This window comes from Rattus rattus, chromosome 3 (assembly GCF_011064425.1).
Source record: "Rattus rattus isolate New Zealand chromosome 3, Rrattus_CSIRO_v1, whole genome shotgun sequence".
Classification (NCBI taxonomy): Eukaryota; Metazoa; Chordata; class Mammalia; order Rodentia; family Muridae; genus Rattus; species Rattus rattus.
Window position 1 is genome coordinate 77,245,632 of NC_046156.1, and position 16,404 is coordinate 77,262,035.

Below are 16,404 nucleotides of genomic sequence, written 5' to 3' on the forward strand. Positions count from 1 at the left end.
GCTCACAATTTTATTCAAGATTTTATTATTCATTTTCACAGCAGAAACTGAACCATTAGAATCAGTGTCAGATCAGAACTTAGACTCTGACAAGCACCAGAATTTCGCATTAGAATCAATGCCATTCATTTATCTATAGCCAACATATATCACAGTAACTATTAATCTATAATTATAGCATGAGAAGATGACTGAGTAGATGGATGATTGGATGGATGGATGGATGGATGGATGGATGGATGGATGGATGGATGGATGAATGGATGGATTCATGTGAAATTGTTAATAGCTGAATTATTTATTTTTGCATTTCTTAGCTATTTTTGTTCCTTTAGATAGGAATTAAGATGTTTGTGTTAGTTTCATAACAATATGGTCTTTAAAAGTTATCTATGCATACAAGAATCAAAGGACAGCTGGGCATTACTGTGTCTAAGGGAATCTTAGGGTAAATAGGTGATAGATATATGTGCTCTTCATTTATAATGCTCTGCTCTGAATGCTATACATGCAAGAACTTATTTTACCTTCAATGTAACTCTAAAGTGTGTATAGTTGTTCTCCCCATTTAAGAGTAATATGTATCTTACAATGCAGGATTAAGCTTCTTTATTTTTCTGTACTGAGGCCAATGATCTTAACTGTCCAGGTCCAAATTATGGAGACAGATACCCAAGACGCCAAACCATCTGTATGCTATTTTACTTTTGAATTTTGACAAACAGGTTCTCAGCATAGTATTGGAAGTATTATTAGAAGTAAGGAGTCAAACATGCTTGTTCCTACTAGAGACAAAGTTAATATGTTGCGAATCCATCATCGTGGCAGGGTCTATTAAACACTGTCTCTTGTGTCATTAACCTACAGGCCTGTTGTATGATTAATAGTCATCTAATAGTATTTACAAACTTGTGAAACAGTTTGGTGAAGATTACTATTGTTATGAACCATGTTTGTAATGAAAATTAAATGTCAGTAAACAACTTAAGGGCTAGATACTCTAAGACTGAAGCAAATATATATTTAAATTTAGTTTTCATAAATACCCATCATCATACCTGAACAACTTTTTGGGACTGCACATCAACAATCAAGATTCTATCCAAAGTTGGCTGAGCAACATAAATGAACTTGTCTTTGACATTAACAGCAGAAGCCCAAACACATCTCTGCACTTCATCCTCTTCATCTTTGGGACAGACTTCATCCTGCATTTTAGGAAGCAGAGAAAAAATTTACATCCTAAATCATAACATGATAATGGAAGTATCCTCAGTAAAATTAATGTTTGGTAATTGAGGATACGCAACATCGAATATAAAATGTATAAATAAAAAGGATTGGTTAATGGAATGAAAAGCAAATTGAATTTATTACATCAAAAAATAACAGAAATGAGACCCTATAATGTGACTCCAGGTGCCCAGAGTGAGTGAAGGAGGAGGAAGCACCAACCAACAAACAAGCAGACAATCCCCTGAGACAACTTCCCATGAATAGTGAGAATGTTTATATTGTAGAGAACAGAGAGTAAGCATCCAGGTGCATGTAGAAGAGTCCAGAGGAGAAAGAAAAACAGACTGGACATGGCTATCCTAGGGAAAGAGAATTGTAGAGAATAGCAAGAAAGAAAAACCGAGACAGGAAAATTCTATTATACAGTGAATGAATAAGGGGTATCTGGGATGTGGGACACCTGTGAAATACATTAATCGGTATGAGTGATTAGGGGATGAGGGAGCTTGGAAGCTAGCATGGATTTTAATAAGCTGAAAGACATGGCAGGTATATGCCAATAGAGTAATGAGTCCCTGCCAAAGACAAAGGAAAGGGCTTTACTTCTTTTGGCATACAGGAACCTGTTCACAATTTCTGAGGAATGCTGGCTTTTATCTAGCTGCCAGAAATCCTTCTATTGTCCAGCTTCAGCTGAGCCTTTACTCAATTTTGGACCAATTCAAGTAGGCCTGTATTTTGTGGAAGAAATGGGGTACCCTTTGTGCCTGATACTCAGTTACTGATTTTTCTGATTAAATCCAAACCATTTTCATTTTTTACCTCTTGTTTATTAACTCAACAGTTTAAGAAGAACATAATAAATATAATTTTCTCCCAATACCTTCTACTGTAAAGAGTTTTCAATAGAAAAAAATCATCAAGCAAAAACTACAGTTTCTATCTCTCTTCTTTTTATTCTATTTGAGCCATTGAAAATATAGCCTTCTTTCATTCAATACATCCCAACCACAATTTCCTCTCCCTCATAGCCTCCTCATACCTCTTCTTTTCCCTAGATCTATTCTCCCTCTCTTTCTATTTCAGAAAATAGCAGGCCTCCAAGAGATGACAGTAAAGCAGGACAAATCAATGAAAAGGTTAAAGATCTCCTATCAAGGCTGGACAAGGCAAACCAATGGGAGCAAAATGGTATCAGAGACAGGCAAAAGAGTCAGAGATAAACCCAGTCCTATGGTTAGGACATCCCCCCAAAAATAAATAAGTACACACACACACACACACACACACACACACACACACACACACCAACCTGACCAAAAGAAATTCAAGAAACTGCCTCATCACACTGCAGTTGTGAATGCACACACTTAACAACAAGCTGTTGAATGACCACTGGAGAAATTTACATGGATTATTCTTTGCCTCTGACCAATTGTTAACTAATGTCTATTTTCTTTCATTGTATCTTTTTGCATACCAGTTGCACACAATCAAATCCAAAACTGCTTTAATGTACATGATTTCTTCTCTAATTCACATGAAGCATTGTGCTCTGGATTCTCCAATTAATATCCATGTTTAAAAGATTTAGCAAAACCAATGATAACATCACCATAACAGTGACAGTAGATATTCATGGTTATATTTAATACCTAATAATATAACATAGCTGGGTAGCTACATAGTTTTCATGTTTGTCTTACAGTTTGGAATATAGTGGATATTCCAAAGCACTTTGTAATAAGGTTGTTACGTTTTGTAATATCAGTGACTCAAGGAGGACCTAGGGCATCCACCATTTCAAATCAGTTCAGCTTGTGATGTTGGGTGACATTCCAGTATCCTGTTGTTTAAAGCATCCCATTTTTCACAAAAAAAAAAAAAAAAAACTTGCAAATAAACTGAAATCCAGGCAGTCAGTGTTGAATGATATAAACACCACTGGGTTAGGAAATGAACTTTGCTTAATAACTTGTAGCAAAATTGCTCTTTAGCATTGGGACTGTAGAGAGTGTTGTGGCAGGTTATGGATGTCATGCAAACCTGGAGGCAGACCCTCTTTAAAACAGAGTGTAATTTTGAAATTTCACTCATCAGTTCCCACGAGACACCTGAGTAACTTTTCTTCAGAACTGTACTGAATGTCATTGACAAGCCCCTGGGTTTTTGTTTTGCTCTGCCTTGCTTTGTTTTTGTTTCTAAAAAATAAACACCAGGTAAAATATTTATAGAGGTGCAATGTGCTGGGAGGGATGGTGAACCTGAGGTGATGTCTGATGAAAGGCCCTGGATATAGGGAAATTGTTTACAAATGCGTTGCTCTTGTGTAAAATCGCCCCACTAAATCTGTAGAAGTAACGCGAGTGTGAATAACCTGACGTGTAGCTGTCAGCCAAACAACTGCCACACCAGAAGCAATTTCCAACGTGTTGTCTGCTTCAGAAAGATTCAACAGGAAAATAAACTGCTCAGCTGGGAATGATTTTCTATTTGTATGCCATTCCCAAAAGACACCCCTGGCCACACTTGCAATCATTTTTACAGAGCCATTAGAAGCTTCCACACAGACACCTTGGATTTCATTTACTTTGCTTGATGTCATTTTTCCTGATTAAAGGCTGTTAGAGCCCATTTAATAGAAGCATTATTCTTTTTCAGATTATATGTATTAATACTTATATTTGTGGTTGGCAATTATAGAGAAATATTATTCACATGTATTAAACATTTAATGGGAAAAGACAAAAATGCCAACAATAAAAATAACATTAAGATAATATATGCTAATAGAATAAGAGTTGGGAAGAAAAAGACAATTCTGTTCAAAATTAGAACTTATTCTGGTTGAGTCAATTTCAAATTAAATTCTATATTTCATGTATATCTATTATGTTATGCCAAAACATTAAAAGTCTGCAAGATTTATGCAAGCATTGGTAGAAGCTTAATTTTGTGGTTTAATACTGTTATTGGTGCCTCCTTTTCTGAACCTTAATAACTCAAAGAGGAAATTACATCCACTTGTCTTAGCTTGTGAATTTATCATTGTATTTTTTATACTAATTACCCATCACAATGATTTGGTCTCAAATGCCTACTTTGCCAACTTCACTCCTATCTTCATATTCCTAACTTTAGCAAACCTTGCATCACTACCCTTGGAAAAGACATTGTTTTCATTTGCATTAAATACTCCCATGTTTCTATCACTCAAAAGGTTCCTGCCAGTGGTCTACCTTCCCAGGTACTTCATCCTTTCCTTCCTTTTTCCTTCCCTCCCTCCTTTCCTTCCTTCCTTCCTTCCTTCCTTCCTTCCTTCCTTCCTTCCTTCCTTCCTTCCTTCCTTCTTCCTTCCTTCCTTCCTTCTCCTCTTTGCTTCATTCCTTTCCCTTAATTTGAGACAAGATCTCATATAACCAAAGTTAACCTTGAACTCACTATATAGCCAAAGATGGTTTTGAACCTCTATTCTTCCTTCCTCTACCTTCTGCCAGTATATGCATGAGCCACTGTGCCTGTCACCTTTGTTGAAGATTGAATCTAGGGCATCATCCTCACAAGCCAAGTACTATATCAACTGAATTACTTGTCCTTCTTGTCTCTCTCTCTCCAATCAGGATAGTTGCCCACAGTCTTCTGCTTTCAGCAGCATCTATAATGCATTTCCTTCTCAAAGATAAACATGAAACTATGAATGACCTAATTGGATCTATCTGCTTCTTCCCTCCAAATATTCATCATATTTTACTCAAACCATGTAGAACTTTCTAGAATGCTACTTTCTTTTCCTAAGTGCATTGACTCTGCAGTGACTAAGCCAACAGAACAAGGATCCACAGGCAATAAGATAATGTAAGTCAGTTCAACATGACTCTGATGTGGTTCGAATTTCTGAGTCTGGCCCAAAGTGTTTTACTTATAGCTTTTTTACACACAACATAATTTGGGAAAAGTTTGCTGGTGATAATTATCTCAACTCCAAATGCACAACAAAGCTTATGATATGATTATACCAAAACTCTTCATAAAGTATGAACTACATCATCTATAAAGATTGATTTTATAGACTAACTTTTTAAAAAGTTCAAAATACCCAAGTTAATGGCAGGGTCTGGGCGAGGATAGCACTAATGTTTAACTGACACAAACAAGCAGAGACTCGGTGTAGTGTGGCCACACAGATAGCACAAAGGTCTCCAGGCTATTAACCATGACTGTTTCCATTCTAGGTGGAAAAGAGGTTATACATCTCTTCCCTCTCTCTCTCTCTCTCTCTCTCTCTCTCTCTCTCTCTCTCTCTCTGAATAGACAACCCTATGTGTTTAACATGTCTCACTTCTTTAGTGCTTGTCTGTGAGCAGAAGGACTTAAATGCCTCCTACATTTAACTGTCTCCTCTATGCTTATCATATTTAGTCTTGATGTTTTACCTTCTCTAAAAGACAGTCTTTCAAAGTCAAGAGAAAACTTAAAATTTTAGATCTGACACTGGGAAGATGGCAGCCATGACTCAAATGTCTGAGAAGCACTTATGAAATATACAGCATCTTTACTCATCAGGGAAATGGAAATAAAAATAAGCATGGGATTCTATGTTACTGCCATCAGAAGGGCTAAGGTCAAAACCTCAGGTGATTGCACATGGTATCGAGGATGGGAAGTAAGGTGAATCCTCTTCAATTACCGGTAGGAGTATAAATTTATACAGCCACTTTGGAAGTGAACTTGGTGGATTCTCAGAAAACTTGCAATAGTTCTACCTTAAGGCTGAGCTTTACAACTCCAGGGCATATACCCAAGAGATACCCCACTATACCACAGGGACACATGTTCAACTATGTCCATAGCAGCTTTATTCGAAATAGCCAGAAACTAGAAACAATCTAGATGTTCCTCAGCTAAACAGTGGATAAAGAAAATATGGTACATCTATACAATAGAATACCATTCAACTATTAAAAATAAAGATATAAATTTTCAGCCAAATGGATGGAACTTGAGAATAGCATCCTGAATGAGGTAATCTAGAGCCACAAAGACATGAGTGACATATACTCATTTAAAAATGGATATTAGCCATAAAGTGCAGGACCACCAAGATACAATCCACAGACCAATAGAAGCTGTGTAATAAAGAGATCCCAAGGGACAATTCTCACTCAGGAGAAAATAATCACCATTTTGATGTGGATGGAGAGCAAGAACTGGGTAGGAGAAGAAGTGAGGAAGGGAACAGAGATGGTGACCAAATGGGGAGACCAGGAAAGGACTAGGAGTCAAAATGAAAATAGGTTGGGAGGGGTCACTCTGGGAACTAAGTGAAGGCCCGGAACAGGAGTGTATAAAGGAAGTATCCCGGAGTGACACTTGCTGAGATTCCTACCAAATGGGGACATAGAGACTGAGGTGGCCACCTCTCATTAGCGAAGGGCTTACAGAAGAGGGAGGAGAACATCAACCTACCCACAAAAATTTCGAAATTTGTTTTGCCTACAAGATATTCAGAGATAAAGATGGAGCAGAGATCAATGGAACCGCCAACCAAGGACTGCCCTAACTCGAGACCTACCCTATGTGAAAGAACAAACCCGGACACTATTAATGATAATCTGCTATATTTGTAGAGGGAAATCTCACATAATTCTCTCCTGAGAGGGTTCATCTAGCAGCAAATGGAGGCAGATGCAGAGACCCACAGGCCAACATCAAGTGGTGCTCTCGGAGTTGTGTGAAAGACTGAGGGATAGAAGCAAGAAAGTCAGAGGTGACAAGGACACTATAAGAACTACAAGAAGACCCACAGAGTCAGCTAACATGGGATTACGGAGACACACAGAGCCTGAGCCACCAACCAGGGAGCATGTAAGAGCTGGGACTAGATACCCTACACATTTGAAGCAAATGTGCAGCTCATGTGGGTACCCTAATAAGGGGACAAGGGACTGTCTTGGTTTGCTTTCCCTTCCATTGGATCTCCTACCCACTGCCTGTACTCCCTGGTTGGGTCTCAGTGGAAGAAGATGTGGCTCATTCTGTTGGGATTAGATTTAAAAGGGAAGGGTAGTACCCAAGGTGGGGGGGTGTTAAGGAAGTGTGCACAGTACAGGGAGAGATTTATAAGGGTCTGACAGGGAAGAGAGAAGGGAGAGACGCTGTGTTTGGGGTGTAAAGTGAATTTTAAAAAATTAATATAATAAAATAGACCTATAGGAAAGAAATATAAAAAGAATTTTAGTTCTTTAGCCTTTTAGTTGTTCTGCCTCAGGCTCCTCAGTAGTTTGGGTTATAGATCTTCATCATTAGGCTTACATCACCAAGTATTATTGAATTCTTAAACAGTATTAGTTGAGTAGCTACTATGTGCTTGGTATGTTACAAAGCTGTAATGTCAATTGAAGCATAAATATGAGAGCATGTTTCATTGCAATATTGTGTTTTCAAGTTGCTTAATCAAATTTCTAACTTTCTTTTCTTATACAATGTTCTCCCTTTACTCTGAGACAAAAAGAAAGAAAGAAAGTAAGAAAAAGTAAGAGGTATAGCACCACATTCATCTACTGTTTATTTTTCTATTTCCATGAGTTAAAACTGTATTTGATATCTTTTAATAAAATAAAATAGAAAAATAATTGAACTATGTGCAAATTATGCATCAGATTTTGTTTTCTCTAAATAAGTGTGGTCAACTACACTGAGACATTTAATTAAGAGAAAATGTAGCTGTCTTTCTGCTACACTAGCTATGCCTGCCTAGGCTGCACAAGCTATAAAACTTATCTGGATAGAAATATTTGCTAGTTTCCAACCTCATAAAATCCATATTTTAGCTTTTGGGTTAGTTTTTAGTTAAGTTCTCTTTAGTTCTGATGGCTCCTTATTTTCTACTAATCATGAAAGCCAGAGCTAAAATCTGGCATCATTGACCCATCTCCTGTATGCTAATTGTTCACCAAGCCAAGTACCTGCCATACTCTGATGACACTATACAGCAATCTGTGGCCAGCCTATCGCCATTCCTTCTTCCATTTAACTGCTTCTACAAGCATGGAACTGATATAGCACAAAGCAACATTTATGCATAAACAGAAATACTTAAAGTAGTAAAAACTTTAATCAAAACTCAAAGAAAAGTTGAAATATTTGCTCCTGTAGCCATAGATAGATACTATGAGAGACAAAATAAATCTTGGTTTATGTTAGGGAAAATCAAAAGGAACTAAGAGAGAAAGAGATGGGAAACTTGTAGTTTGAGTTCATAAGGTGTTAGGTACAAAGAAACAGAGCAACATTGAACATCAAAGTAATTTCTCAATGAGTGTATATGTTTATAAGAACAGTTGTATTTAAAATGGATTAATATTTCAGGATAGTGAGAAGGATTAGGTATTGTAGGGTAGGCCTGGGAAGGATGTGGATAAAAAGGACTCTAATATTCTAAGAGTAGATGGGTAAGTTATTATAACCTTTGAAGAAAACATAATATCAAAACACTAAATGTACAGAAGAAAGAATATTAAAAGCTTCAAGGGAAAAGGACCAAGTAACATACAAAGGCAGACCTACCAGAATTATATCAGACTTCTCAACAGAGACTTTGAAAGCCAGAAGAGCCTGATAAAAGATCATGCAGACTCTAAGAGAACACAAATGCCAGCACAGGCTACTATACCCAGCAAAACTCTCAATGAAGATGAAGAAAAGAAAATATTCCAGGACAAAACAAAATTCAAACAATATCTATCTACCAATTCAGCCCTACAGAGGATTCTAGAAAGAAAACTTCAACACAAGGAGGGTACTTACACAAAAGGAAAGAAAAGATATTAAGCATCTCACAACAAACGCAAAAGAAGAGAACCATTTGCACATAAAGCCACCTACAAAAACAAACATAACAAGAACCAACAATCATCTTTCTTTAATATCTCTTAATATTAATAGACTAAACTCACCCTATAAAAAGACGTAAGCTAACAGACTAGATACACAAACAAGATTTTGCTGCATACAAGAAATATATCTCAATAACAAAGAGACACTATCTCAGAGTAAAAGGATGGTAAAACGTTTTCCAAGCAAATGGTCCCAAGAAACAAGATGGGGTTGCCATCCTAATATCTAATAAAAAAGACTTTCAATCTAAAGTTATTAAGTTGGATTAGGAAGAAAACTTAATATTTGTCAAAAGGAAAATCCACCAAGAGAAAGTCTCAATTCTAAACATCTATTCCCCAAATGCAAGGAAAACCACATTCAGAAAAGAAACTTTACTAAAGCTCAAAACACACACTGAAGCCCCCACAATAATAGTGGGAGACTTCAACACTCCACAGTGTCCAATGGACAGGTCGTTGAAACAGAAACTAAGCAGACACAGTAAAACTAATAGAGGTTATGAACAAATGGATTTAACAGATATCTACAGAACATTTCACCTTAAAACAAAACAAAACAAAAAATACACCTTCTTCTCAGCACTTCACGGTACCTTCTTGAAAATTGATCAAATAATTGATCACAAAGCAATCCTCAACTGATACAAGAAGATTGAAATAATCCCATGTACCCTATGAGATCACCATATCCTAATGCTGTTTTTTAATAACAGCAAAAACAACAGAAAGCCCACATACATGTGCAAACTGAACAACTCACTACTCAATGATAAGTTGCTCAGAAAAGAAATAAAAAGTAACTATAGTCTTCCAGACTTCCTGGAATTTATTGAAAGTTTTAACACATCATACACAAACTTATGGGACAGAGTGAAAGCAGTGCTAAGAGGAAAATTTATAGCACTACATGCCCTGGATTTAAAAAAAAAAAACTGGAGAGATCTCACACTAGCAACTTAACAGCACACCTGAGAGCTCTAGAACAAAAATGAGCAAAAACTCACCAAAGAGGAGTAGATGGCACGATAGTCAAACTCAGGGCTGAAATCAATCAAATTCAAACAAAGGGAACAATACAAAGAATCAACAAAACCAAAAGCTGGTTCTTTGAGAGAATCAACAAGATAGATAAAACCCTAGCCAAACTAATCAAAGGGCCCAGAGGAAATTAGATATCTAGATTAGCAAAATCAGAAAAGAAAAGGGAACATAAGAATAGAAATGGATGAAATTTAAAAAAAATCATCAGATCCTACTACAAAAGCTCAACAAAACTGGAAAATCTAGGTGAAATGGTTTTCTAGACAGATACCACATACCAAAGTTAAATCAAGAGCACATAAGCTATCTAAACTGGCCCATATCTTATAAGGAAATGGAAGTCATTAAATACATCCCCCACAAATAAAAACAACAACAAAAAACCCCAGTATCAGACAGATTTGGTGAAGAATTCTACCAGACCTTCAAAGAAGACTGAATACCAATATTCCTCAAACTATTCTAAAAAAATAGAAACAGAAGGAACACTACCTAATTCATTCTATGAAGCCATAATTACTCTGATACCTAAACCACACTTGGACTCAACCAAAAAGGAGAACTTCAGACAAATTTCAGTTATGAGTATTAATGCAAAAATACTCAATACAATTCTTGCAAACAGAAGAATCCAAGACCACATCAAAACCATCATTCACCACAATCAAGTAGGTTTTATCCCAGGATGCAAGGTTGGGTCAATATGTGAAAATCCATTAACATAATCCACTATATAAACAAACTCAGGAAAAAAAATAACATGATTTTCTCATTAGATGTTTAAAAAACATTTGACAAAATACAACACCCCTTCATGTTAAAAGTATTGGAGAGATCAGGAATTCAAGGCCCATATCTAAAAATAATAGAAGCAATTTACTGCAAACCATCAGCAAATATCAAATTAAATGAAAAGATACTTGAAGCAGTCCCACTAACACTGTGGACAAGACAAGGATGCCTGCTCTCCCCATATCTATTCAATATAGTACTCAAAGTGCTAGGTAGAACAGTAAGACAACAAAAAGAGATCAAGGGAATACAAATTAGTAAAGAAGAAATAAAGGTATCATTATTTGCAGATGATATGATAGTATACATAAGCATCACCAAAAATTCTACCAGAGAACTTCTCCAGATGACAAATCAACTTCAGCAAACTGGCCGGGTATAAAATTAACTCAAATAAAGCAGTAACCTTCTTTTATACAAATGATATACAGGTGTATAAAAAGAAAATTAATAATAATAATAGTAGTAATAAATGATAAATAAAATAGATTAATAATTGGAATGGAAAGGAAATTGTAAGCTGTAATGTGTAAAGACTGCCATATACAGCAGAAAGAGAAGCACGTGTGCTGATACTAACTAAGCCACAGGCCAGGTTCTCTCAGTGTAAAAACAGGTTATCGGATTTTCTGCATAGTCTTGGTGATCACTGTTGTGAAATGTACACAACTGTTAATGAAAAATAAATGATAGTATTATGGCGTGTAGCAGTATGTATGTGGCATGTAAGATGTTCTGTAATGTTCATGCTTGTTTTGGACACTGAATTAAGTAGCATCATGGTTCACTCCAGAGTATCTTTTAGACAGCCATAAGTGGTCAGAGAATAAATGTAAAGAAGTTGGAACAAAGGGGCCAGAGTCTCAGATCTTAATTAAATAGGTAGACATAGCATTTGGGTTGAAAGCTTGCAGGCTGTTGCATGAGCCTTCTTGCTACTTGTCGGCTGCTGGGGAAATAACACTGGTTGGAGTAGCATTGCCTTGTCTCACCCCCAGAAATTTCTCTATTGGCAAAAATAAAAATAGAGTTGGGAGAGTTGTACTTACTACTGAAAATTTATGAGTCACTGTCTTCCCTGTTTCTGAATGTCACAAAGTATGCACCTCAATTCAGAGAAAAAAGGTGAGGGACCTCTGTGTTTCATTATGCTTCCTTTAGAGTTGTCTGTAATGATTTCCTCCTCATACACATATTTTGTAAAACAATAGAAACAATTGGACTAAATAATTTTAAATTATTGTTTTATTGTAAAGAATTTTCAAGTAAAAACTATCATGCTGCTGGACTGATGTAGCAACTCAAGCAAGCAATTAGCCAAGCACATTCCATACTTTTGGATAAAACTCGATACAGACATTAATTGTGCAGACAGGCACAAAACATATACTTTTGTGGATTTTATATTATTTTCTCATGTATTATTTTATTATGTTATATTATTTTATTTATGTGGAAGTATATATTTATATTTGTATTTTTTATTTAATTGATATGGATCAACCTATACTGTTTTCAGTAACTGTTCTTACTCTAATTGAGTGCATGTTATAGATTAACTGGGAGGTTTCATTTGGTCAAAACTACTTAGTAACCAAAATCAAACAAGCAAAATTAAATTGACCTCCTGTGTCTTGATTTGTCTGTTTTGAAAGATATGTATGTGTTATAGTCATGCAAACACTCACTCACACACACACACACACACACACACAAAACTAATATTATGACAATTTATTTCACTAATGTAAATAAAATGAAGATATAATTAGAAAATTGTGTGTTATGATATAAACAATTTTTCCTGGGTGAATGATTCAATTTATGATAAATAATTGACAAAATATTGATAATTTAGAATTGCACCAGAATATTTAGTTCTATATTATCATGAAATCATTTACAAATGTGTGCATATTACGTAGAAGATATATGTTCTACCTGAGCTATTTATAAGTACTCTAGATGTAATATCATTTTAAATATTAAATAATTTAGAACCAAAAGACACTTTATTAATTTTATTTTTATTTTTTGACTGTGAATTAAGATTCGATGATTTGCTAACATTAGGTAAGAGCTCTACCACCGAGCCATCATAAAGCCTCCAAGAATAACAAACTTGTTTTTTTTCTAATTTACAGAGAAGCTTTTTTAAAAAAAAAGAAACATTTTCATCTGACTTCTAAGTGGGATCATTGCTCTTAACCCAAGCAATATACCATTCCACCCATCCCAGAAAGGGATTCCAATGAACTTTTCACATTCTGTGAGAGGTTTAATTTATGTCAATGTCAGACAGAAAATTTGCACTTCCAACTTACAAGCTATTTATACCTGAATTAGGGCTACACCAGAATGTCTCTTATAGTAGGATTTTGATTTTTGAATATGAAATGCACACAAACTACAGTGCAGCGCAGAAATCCTTACTTTTAACCTAATAAAAATACTGAGGGCACTGTGCAGTCAGAAGCCAGGGTTGGAAAAGGGAAGCTCAATCATCCATGAGTCTAACGATCCCCAGGTGTAACACTCAGCAGTACCCTTATATTAGGTTTGAAACACTTTTCATGAGCCCTGATTACATCTTTAGTAAAATGCATATAATAATGTTTTCCATCAAAAGGAGCCATTATGAGGATTAAAGAAAATTGTGTTTGTATTGTTCAAGTAATCAGTACAACTCACCTCTTATTTTCAGATGGATTTTTCTCTGGGGATTGTACTTCAGGAAATTACCCTAGTCTACACATTTTACATGGATCTTGTTTTCATTTCTCAGAACTATTTGGAGAGATTTGGATGCACAGAAGAGTTTCTGCTGGATCTTAAGCATGGCATATACAGAGTACCATCATGGAACATGTTTCCAACACTGTCATTGGCTGCTCTTACCGAACAGATTAGAATATTAGCCACATACTTGTTTAGTTTTTGTAAAATTTAATTCAAATTCTAGCAACAATTTTTAATGTATGGGTAAAAATCAAAGTTGTTGAATGACTTCAACTGTATCTAAATGAAAAACTTATAAAAAATGTAAATTATATGAGATAGTTGATATGATAAATAATAGTTTTAAGTATTAAAATACCTATAAAATATGAGAAAATTGTAGACATTATAAATAAGTCAGCAAAGGAGACAGCATTTTGGTCTTCCTGGCTTTTGCTAGAGATCAGAACTTTTGGGTTCAGCAGGGCTTACAGGGGTAAGAATCCTAGGGACAGAAATATCATGTGTCCTCTACAGGTTTGTGTTTGAAACAGTGACAGAGACTAACTCTCCAGGCTAAAGACTTCCAGTTATGGCATATAACCAGAAGAAACTAGTTAGTAAAATGTGTCAGGCTGAAAACTAATACTGAAACCCTAGTGAGATAAAAATTATGTTGGCTGTCAATAAAAGTGAATTAGGAGAAAACTGTAGCTTCGCATTCAATCAAGTTGGCTAAGAACTAGCATAAGCATTTGGAATTAAAAGGCTCAGTTTAATTTTGCTTCTCAGCATAGTGAAGTTTTTATCATAATAGAGCTGTACGTTTGTTTTACAAAGTGGACTAAACAAGATCGCTAATTAAAATAAAAGTAAGAGTGAAAAATCTGTTACCACATTTTATATAAATATATATGCATACACACACACACACACACACACACACACACACACACACACATACCTCCTACTGCCATGTTCTTAAAATAATGGAAGGTCGATAATCAAACTGTCCAACAGAAATTGTAGATCAACCTAGAAAACAAATATTCCTTCCAAATGTTTTCTGCATTTCCACCTCTGACAAAGAGAGCCTACTAAATTCAAACATACTGTGTAGCCTAATTTTGTTTTTCCCCAAATTTCCAACTGTCAATACATTGTTAGAAGTAAAAAGAACAGTGAAACAATGATCCGTAAACATGTGCCATGGAGTATGATTGTCTGTCTTTGCAAGGTGGACTCTTGGTTATTTATCAGTGTGGTTTTTAAACATAGCCTCGATTTGGACTTCAGCGTCTCCTCCAGCTTATAACTATTTTGGGCTCTCCATTTATCTGATAATTTAGCACTGCAGTATAATTTTTAGAAAAAGTAGAGTGGCTTTATCATCATGATCTGAAATCTTACCTGTGAAATAGATTAGAAAGTAAATTCTAGTCATTTCTGACATTTTTAATGACTCCTAGTAAGGTTTAATTTATCTTGAAAAAATGCATTATATTTGAGGTAAGTTATAGCTGATCATTATACATACATAAAACAAAAGAGATCTGAATTCAGAGGAAGGATTGAAAGAGCTGAAGGGGCTTGCAACCCCATAAGAACAACAATGCCAACCAACCAGAGCTTCCAGGGACTAAACCACTATCCAAAGACTATACATGGACTGACCCTTGGCTCCAAATACATATGTAGAGGTCAATAGCCTTGTTGTGGCACCAGTGGAAGGGAAGCCCTTGATCCTGCCAAGGTTGGACCCCAGTGCACAGGAAAGTCAGAGGGGGTAGTAAGTGGGGTGGATGGGGGGGAGAACACCCATATGAGGGGGGGAGGTAATGAGGGGCTTATGGACAGGAAAAGGAGAAAGAAAATAACATTTGAAATGTAAATAAAGAAATATATCTAAGGAAAAAAAAGAACATTATAACTTAAACAGGAAAGGTTAAGAAACATCACTTGAATACTGTCCTTTAGAAGATGTCCTGGTGTTAGATGGCACTGGCCTGTGTTCTACTCTGAAAGAGACCTGTGTTATAAAGTGCTGGTTTCTACAGGCCACAACCATTTCTTTAGCTCCCTGCATTTCCAAGCATCCATCTACTGATGGCTGTTTCATATCCTAGCTGACTGGGTTTGTTTACAATGAGGCAAATTTTTACCATTAGTAAACCTCAGAAGGGTGGAGTCTATTTGAGCCCAGGCTATGAACAGACTTTGTTGTATGTGAGCGAAAAATGGGGTATATTTGGGATTTACCTTTTTTCTATTGTTTAAAAATTAAATTTATTTTGTCAATAAGAAAAGTTATATAGGTTAAAAAGAAAAATAGTCAAATAACTTGAATGATGTAGGGTGCTAGCTGCTGGCCTCCTTCCCCTTTAAGTTCTCTTTCTTAGTGTGACATTGAGTACTGTGAATTTTACTGGTTTCTCCTTTTTGTTATTTTAGATGTGGAATAATATTTTCCTTCTAGAGACACCGAATATCTGTATCACTCATCTACACATTGTGGGTGAGTTGGAAATAAGGGTTGAGTTCCATGTCAGTCTATTGACTCATCTACTCGTATTCAGCCCATGAAATACCATTTAACCGCTGTTCTTTTGCCCTGAGCACACAGTGATAGAGAAAGATTGCACCCCCATTCAGATTGTATTCTTTCATTCTCTCATATTTTCCAGCTTAGTGCCTGGTTTGAAAGACAAACTGAGTAATT

The 16,404-nt window shown here is 35.8% G+C and overlaps 1 protein-coding gene across 1 annotated transcript in view; it reads right to left on the minus strand.

The window, feature by feature from the left end:
• Positions 1 to 16,404, minus strand: part of Fstl5 (follistatin like 5) — a 586,654-nt gene that overhangs the window by 67,355 nt on the left and 502,895 nt on the right. The window contains exon 9 of the mRNA XM_032896952.1: positions 1,059 to 1,208. Within this exon, the coding sequence (XP_032752843.1) occupies positions 1,059 to 1,208 (150 nt within the window). The remainder of the gene's footprint in view (positions 1 to 1,058; positions 1,209 to 16,404) is intronic.